At 50.6% G+C, this 15,436-nt stretch overlaps 1 protein-coding gene across 1 annotated transcript in view; it reads right to left on the reverse strand.

The window, feature by feature from the left end:
* Nucleotides 1-15,436, reverse strand: part of Sdk1 (sidekick cell adhesion molecule 1) — a 975,668-nt gene that overhangs the window by 153,063 nt on the left and 807,169 nt on the right. The window contains exons 19-21 of the mRNA XM_057765703.1: nt 12,726-12,918; nt 10,101-10,199; nt 1,051-1,242 (exon numbers count right to left, since the gene is read on the reverse strand). Of these exons, the coding sequence (XP_057621686.1) occupies nt 1,051-1,242; nt 10,101-10,199; nt 12,726-12,918 (484 nt within the window). The remainder of the gene's footprint in view (nt 1-1,050; nt 1,243-10,100; nt 10,200-12,725; nt 12,919-15,436) is intronic.

The raw sequence follows: 15,436 nt of genomic DNA on the forward strand, positions 1-15,436 counted from the left end.
CTCCAAAGACCCTACAGAAGCCTGCCTTTCACCCAGCCCATTGCTGTCTCTGCTCCTGCTCAAAGGCAGTTACCATGCTGTGGTTACCCCAACCCATCTCTTCTGTGGGGTTTGCTGCATGGTTTGATTTTGTAGTACTCCTTGCCTCCCTAGTGCCAAGATACCCCTGTGCTGGAAAACCCTTTCACAGAACCCACATACAAAGCCAGGTGTGGTGATTGACACCTATAATCTCAGTTCTAGGGAGATGGAGACAGGAGGATCCAAGAAGCTTGCTTGGCAACCACTCTAGCCAATCAGTGAGCTCCAGGTTCAGTGAGTGCCCCTGTCTCAAAATAAGATGAAAAGGGATTGAGGAAGGCACAAGATGCTGGCCTTTGGCCATCACGTGCATGTGTGCACACAGGTCTACACACAGCAAATACATAAATAAATACAAAATGTTTTTAAAGGCCTCTTTCTGCAGGCTGGAGACGTAAAGCAACGCCTTAGTGTGGTGGTCTTCCATGCATATGGGACTCATTCAGAGCAAACTCAGGAGCCTCACCTGTCAACTTACACTCTGGATGCACACGCCTTTCCTTGGGCAACCCTTGCATTCTAAGTGTGCACCCATACCTGCTTTGCTTGTGCAGAAACCAAACCTTGTGTGCAGTAGCTGAGTACCCTCCCACACTTAATTTCAAATGCATTTCTTATTTCTCTTTCCCAAAGGCATCTACTGTCCACGTGGTCACTGGCTGTGCACCTGCAGGGTGCAAACCTTGGGCTGGGGACACCACATTTTTGCCCCGTGGAGACCATCTCTCTCCTTCCTTTCAAGTCACTTCTGCTGGCTCTCACACTCTGGAAAGAGGCACAAGGTCAGATACAGTGGAAGGCTAAGCCGAGGGTGGATCAGTGACCTTTGCCTTCCGCGTGTCTCTGTAGGAGGCTAAACCCTGCCCTTAGCTCTCCAGGCACTTGGTGAATTCTGCATGGAAATACCACCCTATTGGAGGGTCAGAAATGACAAACACAGACAAAGTATGCATGCTGTACCCTGCTAACCTGGGGGTACTCCGGAAGAAATGGTGGACGACGTGGTCAGGCCCACACCTGCGGCGGTCACGGCAGCCACATCGATGGTGTAGGTAGTGAGAGATGACAGTCCACGGATCTTGTACTCGTGGGTTGTGCTGTTGAGGGTGTGTGTGAGCCGAGAGTCATTCTTGCCATACACCTCCCAGGAGATCTGATAGCCTGCAGAGACAAGGGAAGAACTGAGGCAGGACCTCCACCAGACAGGTGGGAAGCCAGCGTTCCTCCCCAAGAATGGGGTTCTGGGACCTCAGGAGCCGGTGTCACAAGAGGTGACAGATCCGCGCCCCCCCCCCCCCCCCCAGCTGCAGTGCTGTGCTTTGCTCATTCTTGTCCAATCGGGAGACATTACAGCATGGTTCCCATCTTCATTAACTGCTGTTTTCATTACCCAGAACCCTGAGTGGGCGGCTCACTCTAGGGTCCCATCTCATGTGCGGAAACACTTTTAGTGTGTCTGTGTATTTGTGTGCATGCATGCAAGCATGCATGTGTGTGGTGATTGACAGGCCGTTCTTCCGGCTTTCAAAGGGAAACATTTCCTTTTACCCTGCCCCTGTTTTCTCAGTTTTGCTTTGCCTCTGAGCTTTGTCCCGCTCCTTACTGAAGATGCGGTTTTCTAGGAAAAAAAAATTTAATTTTCCTCCCGATTCTTGTCTCAGTCTGGCGGGGCCTCGTGATCACAATTTATTCAGCCTCAGATTCCATCGTGACTTGGGGCTTAGAGAAAAAAAAAAACCAACTAGCGCCTGAGTCAACCCCTTTTGAGGGGAGCTGATGGGATTAGAGGATGCTTAAAGTGTCTGGTAAAGAGGGGACAGTGATGGAGAGAGCTCCCGAGGTCCTCGGGCGAAGGAAAACTGCTGAGGATGCCAGCCCTTCCTTCTTCTCAGTCAATAAGCTCGGGGATACGGAAGCTCTAAAACACATCTTAGCTCCCCTTCACTCAGATGAAAGTCATAAATAAAGTGAGAAACTGCTCTTGCGGGTGAACAGAAGCTTAGAGGATGGCGCCTCGGGACTTTAATATTTTGAAAAAAAATTTAATGTCAGAATTCACCCCCTGCTCACTGTCCCCACAGTCATCAGACAGCGTGGTAACTACCAGGTACCTTCAGGGAGACTCAGATGTTGGGGGAGGTGTAACTGGAACAGTAAGGCAAAAAAGACCACTGGAGGGATGCTGCGGCCATGGAGGGATGCTGGAGCCACAGAGGGATGCTGGGGCCATGGAGGAATGCTGGGGTCATGGAAGGATGCTGGAGCCATGGACGGATGCTGGGGCCATGGATGGATGCTGGGGCCATGGGGAGAGGGGAGATGCTAGGGGCCATGAAAAGATGCTGGAGCCATGGTGGGATGGTGGGGTCATGGGGGGATGCTGGGTCCACAGAGAGATGCTGGGGACATGCAAGGGGGATGCTGGGCCATGAAGGGATGCTGGGGTCATGGGAGGGGTTGCTGGGGTCAAAGAGGGATGCTGGGTCATGGGGACATGCTGCAGCAATGGAGGGACGCTGGGGCCATGGGGAGGGAGGAGATGCTAGGGCCATGGAAGGATGCTGGGGCCATGGAGGGATGCTGGGGCCTCGGGGGGGTGTTGCTGGGACCAAGGGGGGATGCTGGGGACATGGAGAGATGCTGGGGTCATAGAGGGATGCTGGGACTGCAGAGGGATACTGGGGCCATGGGGGGATTCTGGGGCTATAGGGGATGTTGGGGCTATGGGTGGATGCTGGGGTCATGGGGGCCTTGAGGTCGCCTGAGTGCCTGAATTCCACTGGCCAGGGATGGAACAGGTCTCTGCCTTAGGGATATGGAACATCAAACCTCACTACTCTGTGTAGCCTAGCCGGGTCTCAGGCCCTAGTCCCTGCTCCCTTTTCCCCATGGTACTGGCAAGAGCTATTCCCATGCTGTGTCTGATTGCCACCTCCCCTCCAGTCTTGTCCAACGCCAAGTCTTAGGTTCTTTTTCTTCACCCACTGTCCATACTGCAGAGTTTCCATGGACTGGGGCTAGGATCTGAGTACTCTGCTCAGGTTCCACAGATTGGTGTAAGGTCTGAGCATTCTGCTTCAACTTCCACGGCTGGGTGCTAAGATCTGAGGACTCTCCGCTTGAACTGGCCTTCTCCTGTAATCAGATTGGTGACTGCCCTAATTGTCACCATAGAACCTTCATCTAGTAACTGATGAAAGCAGATGCAGAAACCCACAGCTGCACACTGGGCTGAGCTCTGGGTGTCCAGCTGAAGAGAGGGAGGAGCAAAGGAGGTCACCATCCTGACAGGGAAACCCACAGAGACAGCTGACCTGAGCTTGTTTGTGGGAACTCATGGACTTCATACCAACAGTGAGGGAGCCTGCATGGGACTGACCTAGGCCCTCTGAATGTGGGTGACAGTTGTGTGGCTTGATCTGTCTGTGGGACCACTGGCAGTGGGACCAGGATCTGTCCCTGGCACATAAGCTGGCTTTTTGAGCCCATTCCCTAAGGTGGGAAACCTTGCTCAGCCTTGATGTTGGCGGGGGTGGGAGGCAGGAAGCTTAGTCCTGCCTTAATTTGATATGCCATGCTTTGTTGACTCCCATGGGAGGCGGTACCCTTTCTGAGGAACGGACATGGCAGGGAGTACAAAGGAGGTGGGGAGAGGAAATGGGAAGAAAGGAGGGAGGGGAAACTGTAGTTGGTATGTAAAATAAATAGATTTAATAAAATTTAAAAATGAGTGAATAGGATGAAGCTATTTTGTAATAAGCAAAACAAACAAACAAACAAACAAACAAACCCGACTGAGTACCCTCATTAGCCCTTTCTTTATGGTTAATTTGAACTTTTTGAAAAAAAAAACCCACAAACTATGCTATTTCTAGCATCTACAATAGCTGATCTTGACTGTAGATTTGATAGACTCTGAACTCTTCCAGGAGGCGAGTCTCTGGTGTGTCTGTGAGGGATTTTCTAGACTGTGTTAACTGTGGTGGGGAGACCCATCCTAAACACAGGTGGACTCTCTCATGGGCTGGGCTCTCAGACGGAATGAAAAAGGGAGAAAAGAAGCTGAGCCCCAGCATCCATCTGGCTCAGCTTCCTGACTGCGGATGCCATGCGACCCGCTGCTTCAGGCTGCGTCCCTTCAACTGTAAGCCAGATTTGTTTGTCAGGTATTTGGTCCCAGCAAGGAGAAAAGTAACCAATACAGCATCGAACAATGTGTAGCCCTCGGGTTGCAACTAATTTGCAGTAAGGAGGCTACTTTTTCTTGTTTTTTGACTTTTTTTTATTATTTATTTACTTACTTGTTTGTTTGTTTGGAGATAGGTCCCAGTAAGCATCCCAGCCTGGCCTTGAACTCACAGATTCACTTTGCTCTGCCTTCCTAGTACTAGGATTAAAGTTGTGTGCCATCTTGCTGGGCCTTTTCTCTATGTGATGGCTCAACACATACACCTCCAAGGGAGGTCAGCATTAGGCCATCCAACGCCAGTGCTGTGAGGAGCCTGGAGCTGGAGACTAGGGCCTGAGAGGCCATGTGATCCTGCATGGAGCAGGGAGATTCAGGGCTCTGTGTGGCTGAGGCAAGGACCCACACTGCTGCTGGGCCAGTGAATTCCAGAGCGAGGGCCTGTTTCAAGCGGTGTCCCAAGCATGTCACCTGGGCTACATCATGCAATCTACAGGACACACACTTGACACCGAGATATTCTTTATCTTCACTTTACTAAGAAAGAAATAAACAGGGGGGTCCCAGGAACTTGCTAGAAATCAACAGCCCTGCTTCAGGGCCGTCTTCTCTGTCTGTGGTCTGGACAGATTCCAACAAAAACCCTGGCTCTGGCAGGGCTTTTTTCTGATAAATCTTTAAACAGTGTGAGATTCCTGGCCACCCCAAAGGCCTGGGAAGGGGAGGCTTTGTTGAATGCCACCACCTTGTCTGCCAGGAGGTTCTATTTGTTTAAAAGCTGCTCTTTAGCAAAACTTTACCAAACACAGCATCTTGTTCATCACGTCAACCTGGAGCCAGAACACAGCAATTTTTAGTGTCTTCAGTAAGCACAGCACTGCTGGTGTCTGCTCGAGTCCAAATGGATCGCACTGTCTGCTCGACTCATTGCCGACACAAACGGACACCAATGGACAACTGAAGAGCTTGCTCTGAGGCTGGGGAGGTAGCTCAGTGGATAAGGTGCCTGCAAGAGTTTGATCCCCGGAACCTATTTTTAAAAAGCCAGATGTGGTGGCACATGCTTGTAATGCCAATCCTGGGGAGATGGAGCCAGGCAGATCCCTTGGGTATAACAGCCTGCCAGTTTAGCCTAATTTGTGAATACCAGGTCAAGTCTCAAAAACCAAGGTGGGTAGTGTTTGGGGATCAACACTGGAGGTTGACTACTGGTCTTCATGTGTGCCCACATCTGCATACATGTATATGTTCTCCCCCTGTAAATCCCCCCCCCCCACACACACACAGCCGGCTTTGGAGAGCATAGATAAGATTAGTACCAGCACAGAGAAAGGCCTGGCTAGGAACTTCCAATGAGCAGTATAATGGGATATTGCCACAGGGCAGAGAACAGGGAATCTGGTGTGTAAAGATGTCTCCCCTCTATTACACACAGCCTTGGAGACGTGGGTGGTGGATGCCGGCAGCTCCGGCCAGCAAGTGCTTCATCTAACTTCAGCTTGCGGCAAGAGAGAGCAGAGCGGGACCTTGCCCAGAGCCAGCACTCCCAGCCACCTCGAGCTCTGCTTCTTACCTGCTGGGGATGGCTCTGCTAACTGAGACTAACGACCATGGGAGCTTCAGAAATAATTTTCTGTTGATCTGGAGTAAATTCTCTACAAGAGAGTAGTGCATCCAATCACAGACTGTCTGTCTGCATCCCGGCCCTCATAAATCAGGGTTTACTGGGGAAGAGCGCGAGATACCGCAATTTACAACAAGAGCACAATGGGCAATTTACTCAGGCAGGTGCACGGCCGCCCTTGCTTGAAGCTTTCTTCTCGTTCTGACCACAAAATAAAATGGAGACGTGGAATGGGGGTGGTCACCAAGGGCCAGGCTGATAAAACATCATCTCTGACAGACAGCCCACCATAAAGGTCACATTGCCCAGGACCAAACTTTTAGATGTATGTGCCTCCTGCAGTTGCCTTCAGCAGTGGGATATACATGTGATGTCTCTGAAGGACAGGGTGTATGCTAACATTCCCTGACCTAGGCTCAGAAGGCCAGGTGTATTTGCATGTGTGTGTGTGTGTGTGTGTGTGTGTGTGTGTGTAGGTCAGAGGTCAATGTTTTCAATCCCTTTCCACCGTAAGCTTTGAGAGAGTGCATCTTGCTGAACCCAGAGTTCATCAATTCTGTAAGATTCGCCTGACCTCATGTTCTCAGTGCTGGAAACACAAGTGTGTTCTGTGTGCCTGGCTTTTTGTGTGGGCTCTGGGGAATCAGATTCACATACATATGCTTTACTGACTGAACCTTCTCCAGCACAATGTTGACCTTTTGGGGGCTGCTAGCTTGTCCTGGGGAAGATTCATGGTATTTTTTAGGGGTGGTGCCTACCATTAGGCAGGGTGTGGAATGCTGAGTGAGGAATACTGATGTGGGGGAGAAGGGCCACAGTGGGACAGGGGCTAGATGGCATCTATCCATGAACGTTTCCCCTCTATAGTGCTTCTCAGAGTGGCAGGCATCGGACCCAGCCTCTACAAACACATTTTCACAGTGTGGGCAGGAGAGAGAAAAGCACGGGCCATGCAGCCAGGAGTGGACAACTTTGTTCCTGACGTGAAGGGCAGAGTCTGTCTGAAGCTCTGCTCGTGGTGGGGCGGCCTACTCGCTCAGTCGAGCCCGCAGTGGAAGCAGGCCAGCAGAATCCAACTGGGAAACATCCAAGCTCGGAGGGTCAAGCTCCATCATAAACACTAGCTGCTCGCTTGTGACTACAGGTATTTGTTTAAATAAAGTATGAAAATGAGTTCATTAGGCCCCATTAGCTGGCGAGAGCAGATGATCATAAATTGGTGGTCCTGGCAGCCAGCTTTCAGCCGTGGAATGTTGGCTCAGCCCCACTGGTCTCCCCTCAAGCCATAAGACAAGAATAAAGTGCACGGGCAGTTTAGAAGGAGGGTAGAGCTCAGGAGGGGTGTGGGGGTGTGGATCTGGGACAGGGGAGGCCCTTCCAGGTTAGGATGCCTATCAAAGAGTCCTGGACAGTTTCTAGAACACAGTGCATGCCTGGAGACCATTGGACAGGTGAGACCGCCTGCCCCTCTCACTCTGCAGCCCCACCTTTAGAATTAATGATGAGCAAGGTTCGGATCTGGTCCCCAGATCAGAGCTAGAGTGGCCTCCTTCTGGGGCTGCAGACATGACTTGGGGAGGAAGTGCTTGCTATGCACACATGAGGATCTGAGTTCGGTCCCCCAGTTCCTTGTAAAAGGTGTGCTATCTCTCTGTAATCCTATCACTCAGCCTGCTTGCTGAGTTCCAGGCCAACGAGTGGTTCGTGCCTGAGGAAAGACAACCAAGGAGTCTTCTGACCTCCACATACAATGTCCGCATTCACCTGCACACATGCAAACATGTTCTCACGTGTACACACACACTCACGCACACTCAGAGCTCCTATTAAACAGACGTACCATCATCTCTCTGTTACCATTTGTTTCTGCCGTCTGTGTGACATAAAGATATACTAACCTACATCAGGTCTCTGCTGCCCACCCGGTCCCAGTCCCTGTCTGTCCCCTCCGGGATGGTTTCCTTCTGCTCCAGGCTTGGGGAAATGGTCTTATTTACATCCTCGGTATCTGCTGTCTTGTACTGGGAAGCCATCCACAAGAGGCCTGGGCTTTGATAACTCACCCAGCAGCAGCCAGCTCTGGTCCCACAGGGAGGACACTGTCCAGTCCAGGCAGAGTCAGGTGGACAGTTGTCTGCATGCTACTCAGCACTTAGGCTCTGAGTGGGGCTAGCTCCAAGGTTCCGAGAACCACGGTGAGGGGCTCTGGGGGACACAGCTCATCACAGGATAGCCCATCCTGAGTAGTCTCTGAGCTGCTTGCCAGGGTCACTGCTGAGAGCTCCCAGGGGCAGTGGCCCTGTTTCAGCGACAGTCTGGGATATTCCTTGCCCGTCCCCACCTCAGGAGCCAGTTTGAGAAAGTTGTTTTAAAACCATGGTGTGCCACACACCTGTGGATACATCTTATCTAAGCACAGTGGAGATCTGGGCAGGGCCTGGACTACAAAAAGACAGACAATATGAACAAACGCTTAGGGGAGGAAAAGAGGGGCTGAATCCAAAGGGAATCCATGGACTGAGCAGCTGGGTGCTACCCAGGAGGTGGCCAGAGCACACCGCACACATGCTTTTCTTCAACTTTGTATGTGTTAACGTATGCAGATGTGCATACATCCGTACACGTGCGGCGGCCAGCAGACAACCGAGAGCGTTACATGAAGAAAGCTCTCGGGATAGCCTTCATCTAGGCAACTGCACCAGACTGGCTGGCCAGAAAGCCCCGGGGATCCACCTGTCTGTTGCCCCAACACTGAGGTTACAAGTACATGTATCACCACACCTGACTTTCTAACACAGTTTCTGGGAACCGAATTCATGTCCTCACCGACTGAGTCATGGTCTCCCCAGCCACATATGTGTTATTATTAAATGTGTTATTTTTACATTTTCAGTGCCCACAGACTGAAGCCATTTGGACTTAAGGCACAGTACGGCTGGGTATTTCTTTGGCCTTGGGCTTTGGGAAACCCGATGAGGGCTGAGGGTGAGGGAGGGGGGAACTTCCAGGGAGAACAGGAGTATAGTTTGTACCTTACGCCCAGCATGGCATGAGACAGAGATGGGCAAGTGGCTACCAGAGGCCACTTCTGAGCCGGGTGATCATGGGGACCCTCACCCCCAGTCCCTGCTGCCCAGCTGGGGTAGAGGACATGAGTAGTCACAGAGCATGGAAGGTAGCATGTTGCAGTGCTGAGGAGCCTGGCATCGGGGCGTGTTCAGAGAGGCCGCTGCTCCCATCTAGGACACTGACAGGGGCAGGGGCCCAGCACAGCCTGATGGCGGTCACAGGACACTTCGCCTGTCTTAGCTCACCACGGCATGTCTGCACTTCTCAGACATAGCTCAGCGGAAGAACGCAAATTTCCTTCAGCAGCTTTTGGGGACTCAGGGAATTACTCACTGCCTAGCTTCAAGCCATGGTGCCACACAAAGAAATGAGTCAAACATTAAAAGTCTTGTGAAGGTGAGCTGCTCCCCAAGGTCCCTGCCATCAAGGGGTTTACTGTGAAGGGCCAGCCATGCCAGTTTATCCTGAGTGTGACTCATGGAGATCCAGGGGCCTAGGACCCCTTTGAGCCCGAGACCCTTCATCCCCACAGCACTCCCATAGCCTTAAGTTCTCACTCAAGATGGGGTGGGGTGGGGGCAGGATCTGGGATTTGGAGCCAGGAGATCGACTGGGGCCTTGTCCTGGTCTTGCAACTGGTGACAGAAGGTGGAGGGCAGAGACGTCAGTACTGTAGTCACTGCCCTACCGGGAGGACGTTAGACTCTGATCTGCACACAGTAGGTGTGTTTGCTGTTCTCCCAGCCTCAGTTTCCTTGCCTGTAACATGGCCAGAGTATCAATACAATTCTACACTGCTTTGAGAACTGAGCTAAATATGTGAGGAAAGGTACCAAAAACCACAAAACCGGATTCTGATTGTTCAATGAGACTTTGGCAGCATCCGAAGCAAGGATTAACTCCCAACTCTGAATCTGTGGTCTTCACAAGGAGATAAACCACACCTCCTACTCACACCTCCACCCCCAACCCCCCATCCCCCGCCTCAGGGTAGTGGCCACCCTACATCCAGAAAGACCCATCAGTTACTCCCAGGAGGCCTGGGGTCACTCTCAGTAGCTTTGTTTGACATGGGGGCCACCCCTTCTTTTTAGGGCACACTTGCCGATTTCCTTTCCAGACGAAAAGACTGCTTACCCATAATGATGCCGTTTCTCTCCAGGGGTTCCTGCCAGCTGACCTTGAGAGAGGTGTCCAGAATCTCTGTGAAGCTCAGGTGCCCCACAGCTCCAGGTTCTACCAATTAAAAACAAAGATCCCTGTTAACACCCAGCCTGCCGTTCTTTGATCGAACCCATGTGGTCAGCTTTGACTCCAGAAGGGAAGGAGTGAGACCAGCAGAAGCCTGTGTGGAACAAACACCGGGAGGCATGCAGCCCAGACTAGTGGCTGGAGGCTGAGCTGTGCTCCTGGTCTTGAGTATGTTACTTTGCCAGCTCCATGCAGTCACACAGACAGAGGTGGAGAGAGTGGATACAGGAAACTCAGGCACAGCTTCTGTTTTCTCCCTAATCCAACCCAGTAGAAAAATTTGCCTGGGTGGACCTGGAAATCCATTGCTTGCTAGAATCCTCTATTAAGAGAATGGGGGTGTGGTTCCATAGTAGAATAAAGAATAACCCGCCTAAAAACCCTCAGGGAGGGGCTAAGGGTGTGGCTCAGTGGCAGGGCCCCTGCCTAGAATTCCCCAGTGAGGGGCTGGGGTGTGGCTCAGTGGTAGAGCCCCTGCCTAGAATTCCCCAGTGAGGGGCTGGGGTGTGGCTCAGTGGTAGAGCCCCTGCCCAGAATCCCCCAGTGAGAGGCTGGGGTGTGGCTCAGTGGTAGAGCCCCTGCCCAGAATCCCCCAGTGAGAGGCTGGGGTGTGGCTCAGTGGTAGAGCTCCTGCCTAGAATCCTCTGGAGAGGGGCTTGGCTTTGCAAGAGTATTTGAATAGAATCTTCAAGTGACAGGAGCTAGGAGTCTGGTTTTTATTGCACCCATTGACATTTTGGAAGCCAGAAATGGAGCCTAGGGCCAGGGGTCATGCCTGTTCACCTGACCCACAGGTCTAGTTTCTGAATACTTCTCTCCCAGAGGATTTTTCAGGAGCAAGAGAAAGTGCCAGCAAAAGGCCTGCACTATCACATCCTACCTAAGAGGAAGAGAAGATGTCTGGAGAAGTCAACCCACTTCCCACAGTCCTCTCAGCAGAGGACCTGTGCTAGCCGAGGAGGGAGCACCCTTCTCTTCAAGGTACCTTCCCGTGGGTTTCCTTGCAAACCTGCTGGGGATTCCCAGGTGAAGTCAGGGTCTTACTTGGCCTGCAGGAGAGGACAGTCCCAGGCTCCCATCAGCCTTGCCACAAAAGCAGCAGCCAGTACTTCTCTCCCTCCTGGGACCATGACAAAGCCCCAAACACAGCGAATGAATTTTAAAACAGGTGCAGCCTCGGAAGCCGCCCTCATGGGGGTGAGAGCCAAGGAGCCTTCACCGAGGGGCTGAAACGCTGACAAATGCCACTTCTCTCAGTAGAAGACGGTAAAATAGGATGGCTGTCAGGGCCGTGTCATTCCCCTCCCCCACACAAGCTTCCAGAAAGACGTTCTGACGGGTTTTGTGAAGCAGCTTGTTCTGCGATCGATGCAGTAGCAGAGACAGCTTTCTGCTCCTTTTATATTCCCAGTGTTTCGGCTTCCTGGATTCTTGCCCAAACGCGCCGTCCTCTAACTCTGCTAATATCTAGGTTTCGATTTATATTCTTTTTCCCTTTACTGCGACCCTCCCCCAGCGGGTTACTAGTTCTCTGGGGCCCTGGAGAAGACTTACAGCTGGCAAAGCTTATGCCTGTGACCAGGGCCTGAGCCCAGACAAGCTGCACCCTCAGAGTCAATGCCACCTTCACGAGGGCGCTACATCCTTCTAAACTGGACAAATAGGGCCCCTGCCTACTTAAAACGGCAGTTTAGGAGCAGGGCAGACGTCTCAGCTGAGGATCCGAGTTCTTTTTCTATTTTATTATGTTTGGTTTTCGGTTTTCTTATTTCACGGATGTGTGTGGCTCTACGCATGTTTGCATGTATGGGGATATCATACTTGTGTAGAGTGTGAGTGTGTGTGGTGTGTATGTGTACGTGTGCATGTAGAGACCCAGAGTTGATGTTAGGAGTCATTGAGGCTTTTCTAACGTATTCATTGAGTCAGGCCTGTCAATCAAACCCAGAACTTTCCCATGTGACTAGTCTTACTAGCTGCTTGATCTGGCAATCTCCTGTGGTTGCCTTCTGAGGCTGGAACCACAGCCAGCCTCAACACTCACCAAGCCCTTAGGTGGGTCTGGTTATCCCCAGTCAGGTCCTCAGGCTTGCTTGGCAATGGCTTTAACCCCAGGCCCAGGATCTGAGTTCCAGCCCCACTTTTAAAAAGTTGGGTGTCCTGTGGTATATTTATCATCCCAGCTCTGTGGAGGAGACAGGTGAATCCCAGGGCTCCCTGCTCAGCCAGCCCAACCTATTGGGTAGCTCTAGGTTCATTAAGAGAACCTGTTTCAAAATATAAGGTGAAGTGATTGAGAAAGATACTGGACTTCACACACACACACACACACACACACACACACACACACACACACACCATATAGAGACCACGAGTCCCAAACTAATATAGAGATATATTAAGTAATTTTGTTGCCTTCTGTGCCCCATGACCCATTCCAGAGAGTGATGTGACGACCTTTGACAATGGGCCCTGGGATGCTAGGCTTCAGCACAGGAGAGGGATACTCACTGTCCTCGTGGGTCCACACAAGCTGAGGCGTGCTCGGAGGCCCGTCCCCCGGCGTGGTAAAACACAGGACTGATGTAAAGTACGCTGTGAACTTCTTTAAGTTCGTTATGTAGCCATGGTGGATCCCATGGAAGTCGGGAGCAATAGTGACCACAGTGACAGTCTCAGGGGCATCTGCTGGCCATGCCAGAAGCTGGGAGGGAAGGGCAAAAGAAAGGACCCCTTTAAAATGCATTTCTTCACTTAACAGTCTATCCAAAGTATAGTTTACAATTAGTAAAATTAGTAGTATGTCTTTAGAGAAAGCATAGTCACAGTTCAATAAGTCTAGAAATCCCACATCATTTTTCTCTTTCTCATATTTGGGGATAAAACCCAGACTTTTATACATATTAGGCAAGTACTCTACTCAGATTGACACCCCCAGCCCCTCACTGGGGGATTCTAGGCAGGGGCTCTACCACTGAGTCACTCCCTAGCCCCTCACTGGGGGATTCTAGCCAGGGGCTCTACCACTGAGTTGTATTCACTGGGGTGTATTTTAGACAAGCTATATCCCTGTCCACTTTACAGAGTTTTAATAAGTTTGCCTAGCTGGCCTTGAACTTGTGGTTCTCCAGAAGGCCTGGCTATATATCCTATTGTTTCTGATAATCCCACCACAGAAAAATTGAGTTTAAAATGTGTCTCATATATTGTTGTATATTTACACATGTATATTTACGCTTGTATATATGAAAGAAATGGCTGCTTAACTCTTGTTACAGTAATGGACACTCCCTTAAACTTCCATCTTCCCTTAGGGTACTACTGAGCATGGGTTTTTTTTAATAATGAGGGGCAAAGATGATATCATCTATTAATAACTAATTAGCATAAGAAGATAAACACAAATATTCTCCAGATAGAAGTCTATCTATACTGGCTCAAAATGATTCAATAGGAACAATCTTAATGATTTATGATTCGTTATACTAGTTTCCTGGGCTGGATTTTAGGAGCTAGGTTACAATTTTAAATAAAGGTCATATACAGGGGCTAGGGATGGTAGAGAGCTTCGCTAGCAAGCAAAAGACCCTGGGTTCTAACTCAGCGCCACATGACTCCAACATGGTGGCTCATGCTTGTCATCCCAGGACTAAGGAGGTAGGAACTGGAAAATGGGAAGTTTAAGGCCATATTCTGCCACACAGTGAGCTTGAGGCCAGCCTGGTCCTCACAAAACTGTCTTACAAAAAAAAAAAAAAAGAAATATAATATATGGCTGCATGCGTGTGTATGTGTGTGTGCACACGTGTGTGTGCATGCATGTGTGCATGTGCATGTGTGTGTGTGTGTATACATGTGGACATTCCATGAAAAGCCACTTGCATGATTTGGCAATGCTGTGTATGTGTAGTCTCTTGACACCATGCATCTCCAGAACTGATTGGTTCTGCAAGCCAGCGGGCAGCAGGACACAGAACACATCTGTGCAGATCAAACTGACAAACCAGCCACCAGACACGCGCAGTGTTCTTGCCACTCAGACCTGGCAGGAGAGTCGAGAGTGAGGGAGTTTTGCCCTGATCAGTTCAATTTCTCTTCAAAAAAAGCATCTGCCCTTAGATACTCCTGAGGAAGAGCAGAGGCACGGAACGCGCCTAGCTGGGCCTGCCCTCATCACAGACAAACAAGCATTTGAGGGAGCTGAACCCAAAGGGAAGAGAAAAATGAACCAAGTGGAAAAGACACCCTTTGAAGCTGAGTGCATTAGCAACTCACCTCTCTCTGAAGGGCTCCCTAAGTCTCCTGATAAGGGGTTAGTGAACCCACTTTTGTACAATGAAGTCAGGCTCCCACGTCCAACCAGGAGAAGTTGATGTAAAGGAAAGAAACTATGCTTTTGGAATGTGCACCCAAGTCCGTCTTACCTGGCAACAGAGCCTGTTTTTTAATTCAGTTCGGGCAGGGTATCCCAGCCCACGTTCTCTGTTCTCCTGTCTTTGAACAGAACTGTCCTCAAGGCAGAGAACAAAATGGTCTCTTTGCTGGATTGGAGCCTCCCCCCCTCTCATGAACCCTGGGTGGGAACCTCCTTCTCATGAATCTCTGCCCTTGACCCTGCATTCTGCCCGGAGAATCCCCTTCTAGGAAGAAGTGGTTTGATAAGGCTGACTTCAATCATCTCCCATAGATGACTCTGTGTGTGTGTGTGTGCATGAGATGAGTATGTGCACATGTGTATGCCGATGTGCATGTATATGTGTGCCTACGATGGGTGTCCACACAAGCAGAGGCCAGAGGCTGACATTGAGTGTCTTCCTCAGTGATTCCCCATCTTAGTTTTTGAGGCGAGGTCTCTCACTGAACCCAGAGCTTACTCATTCCACTAGGCTGGCTGGCTAGCAAGCCCCAGGGATCTCCTGCCTCTGCTTCCCCAGTGCTGGGCTCAAAGGTGTGCTCTGCCATGCATGGATCTTTTAGTTTTATCGGTTCTGAGGGACCACAAGTTTTTATGCTTGCATGGCAAGCACTTAACTGACCGAGCCATCTCCCAGCTTTCCCTGAACTCCATTAATCCAACGATAGCCTTTTCTCCTGTGCCCTCTTAGCAACTGTTCATTCAAATTTCTAGCCTGGAATAGCTGATCAGACTTCAGACAGATGGTGGCCCCACCAAGGGGCAAATTACTCCGAATTTGCTGCCCTGGGTTTTTGATGACATAGGA

Source organism: Chionomys nivalis, chromosome 3 (assembly GCF_950005125.1).
Source record: "Chionomys nivalis chromosome 3, mChiNiv1.1, whole genome shotgun sequence".
Lineage (NCBI taxonomy): Eukaryota > Metazoa > Chordata > Mammalia > Rodentia > Cricetidae > Chionomys > Chionomys nivalis.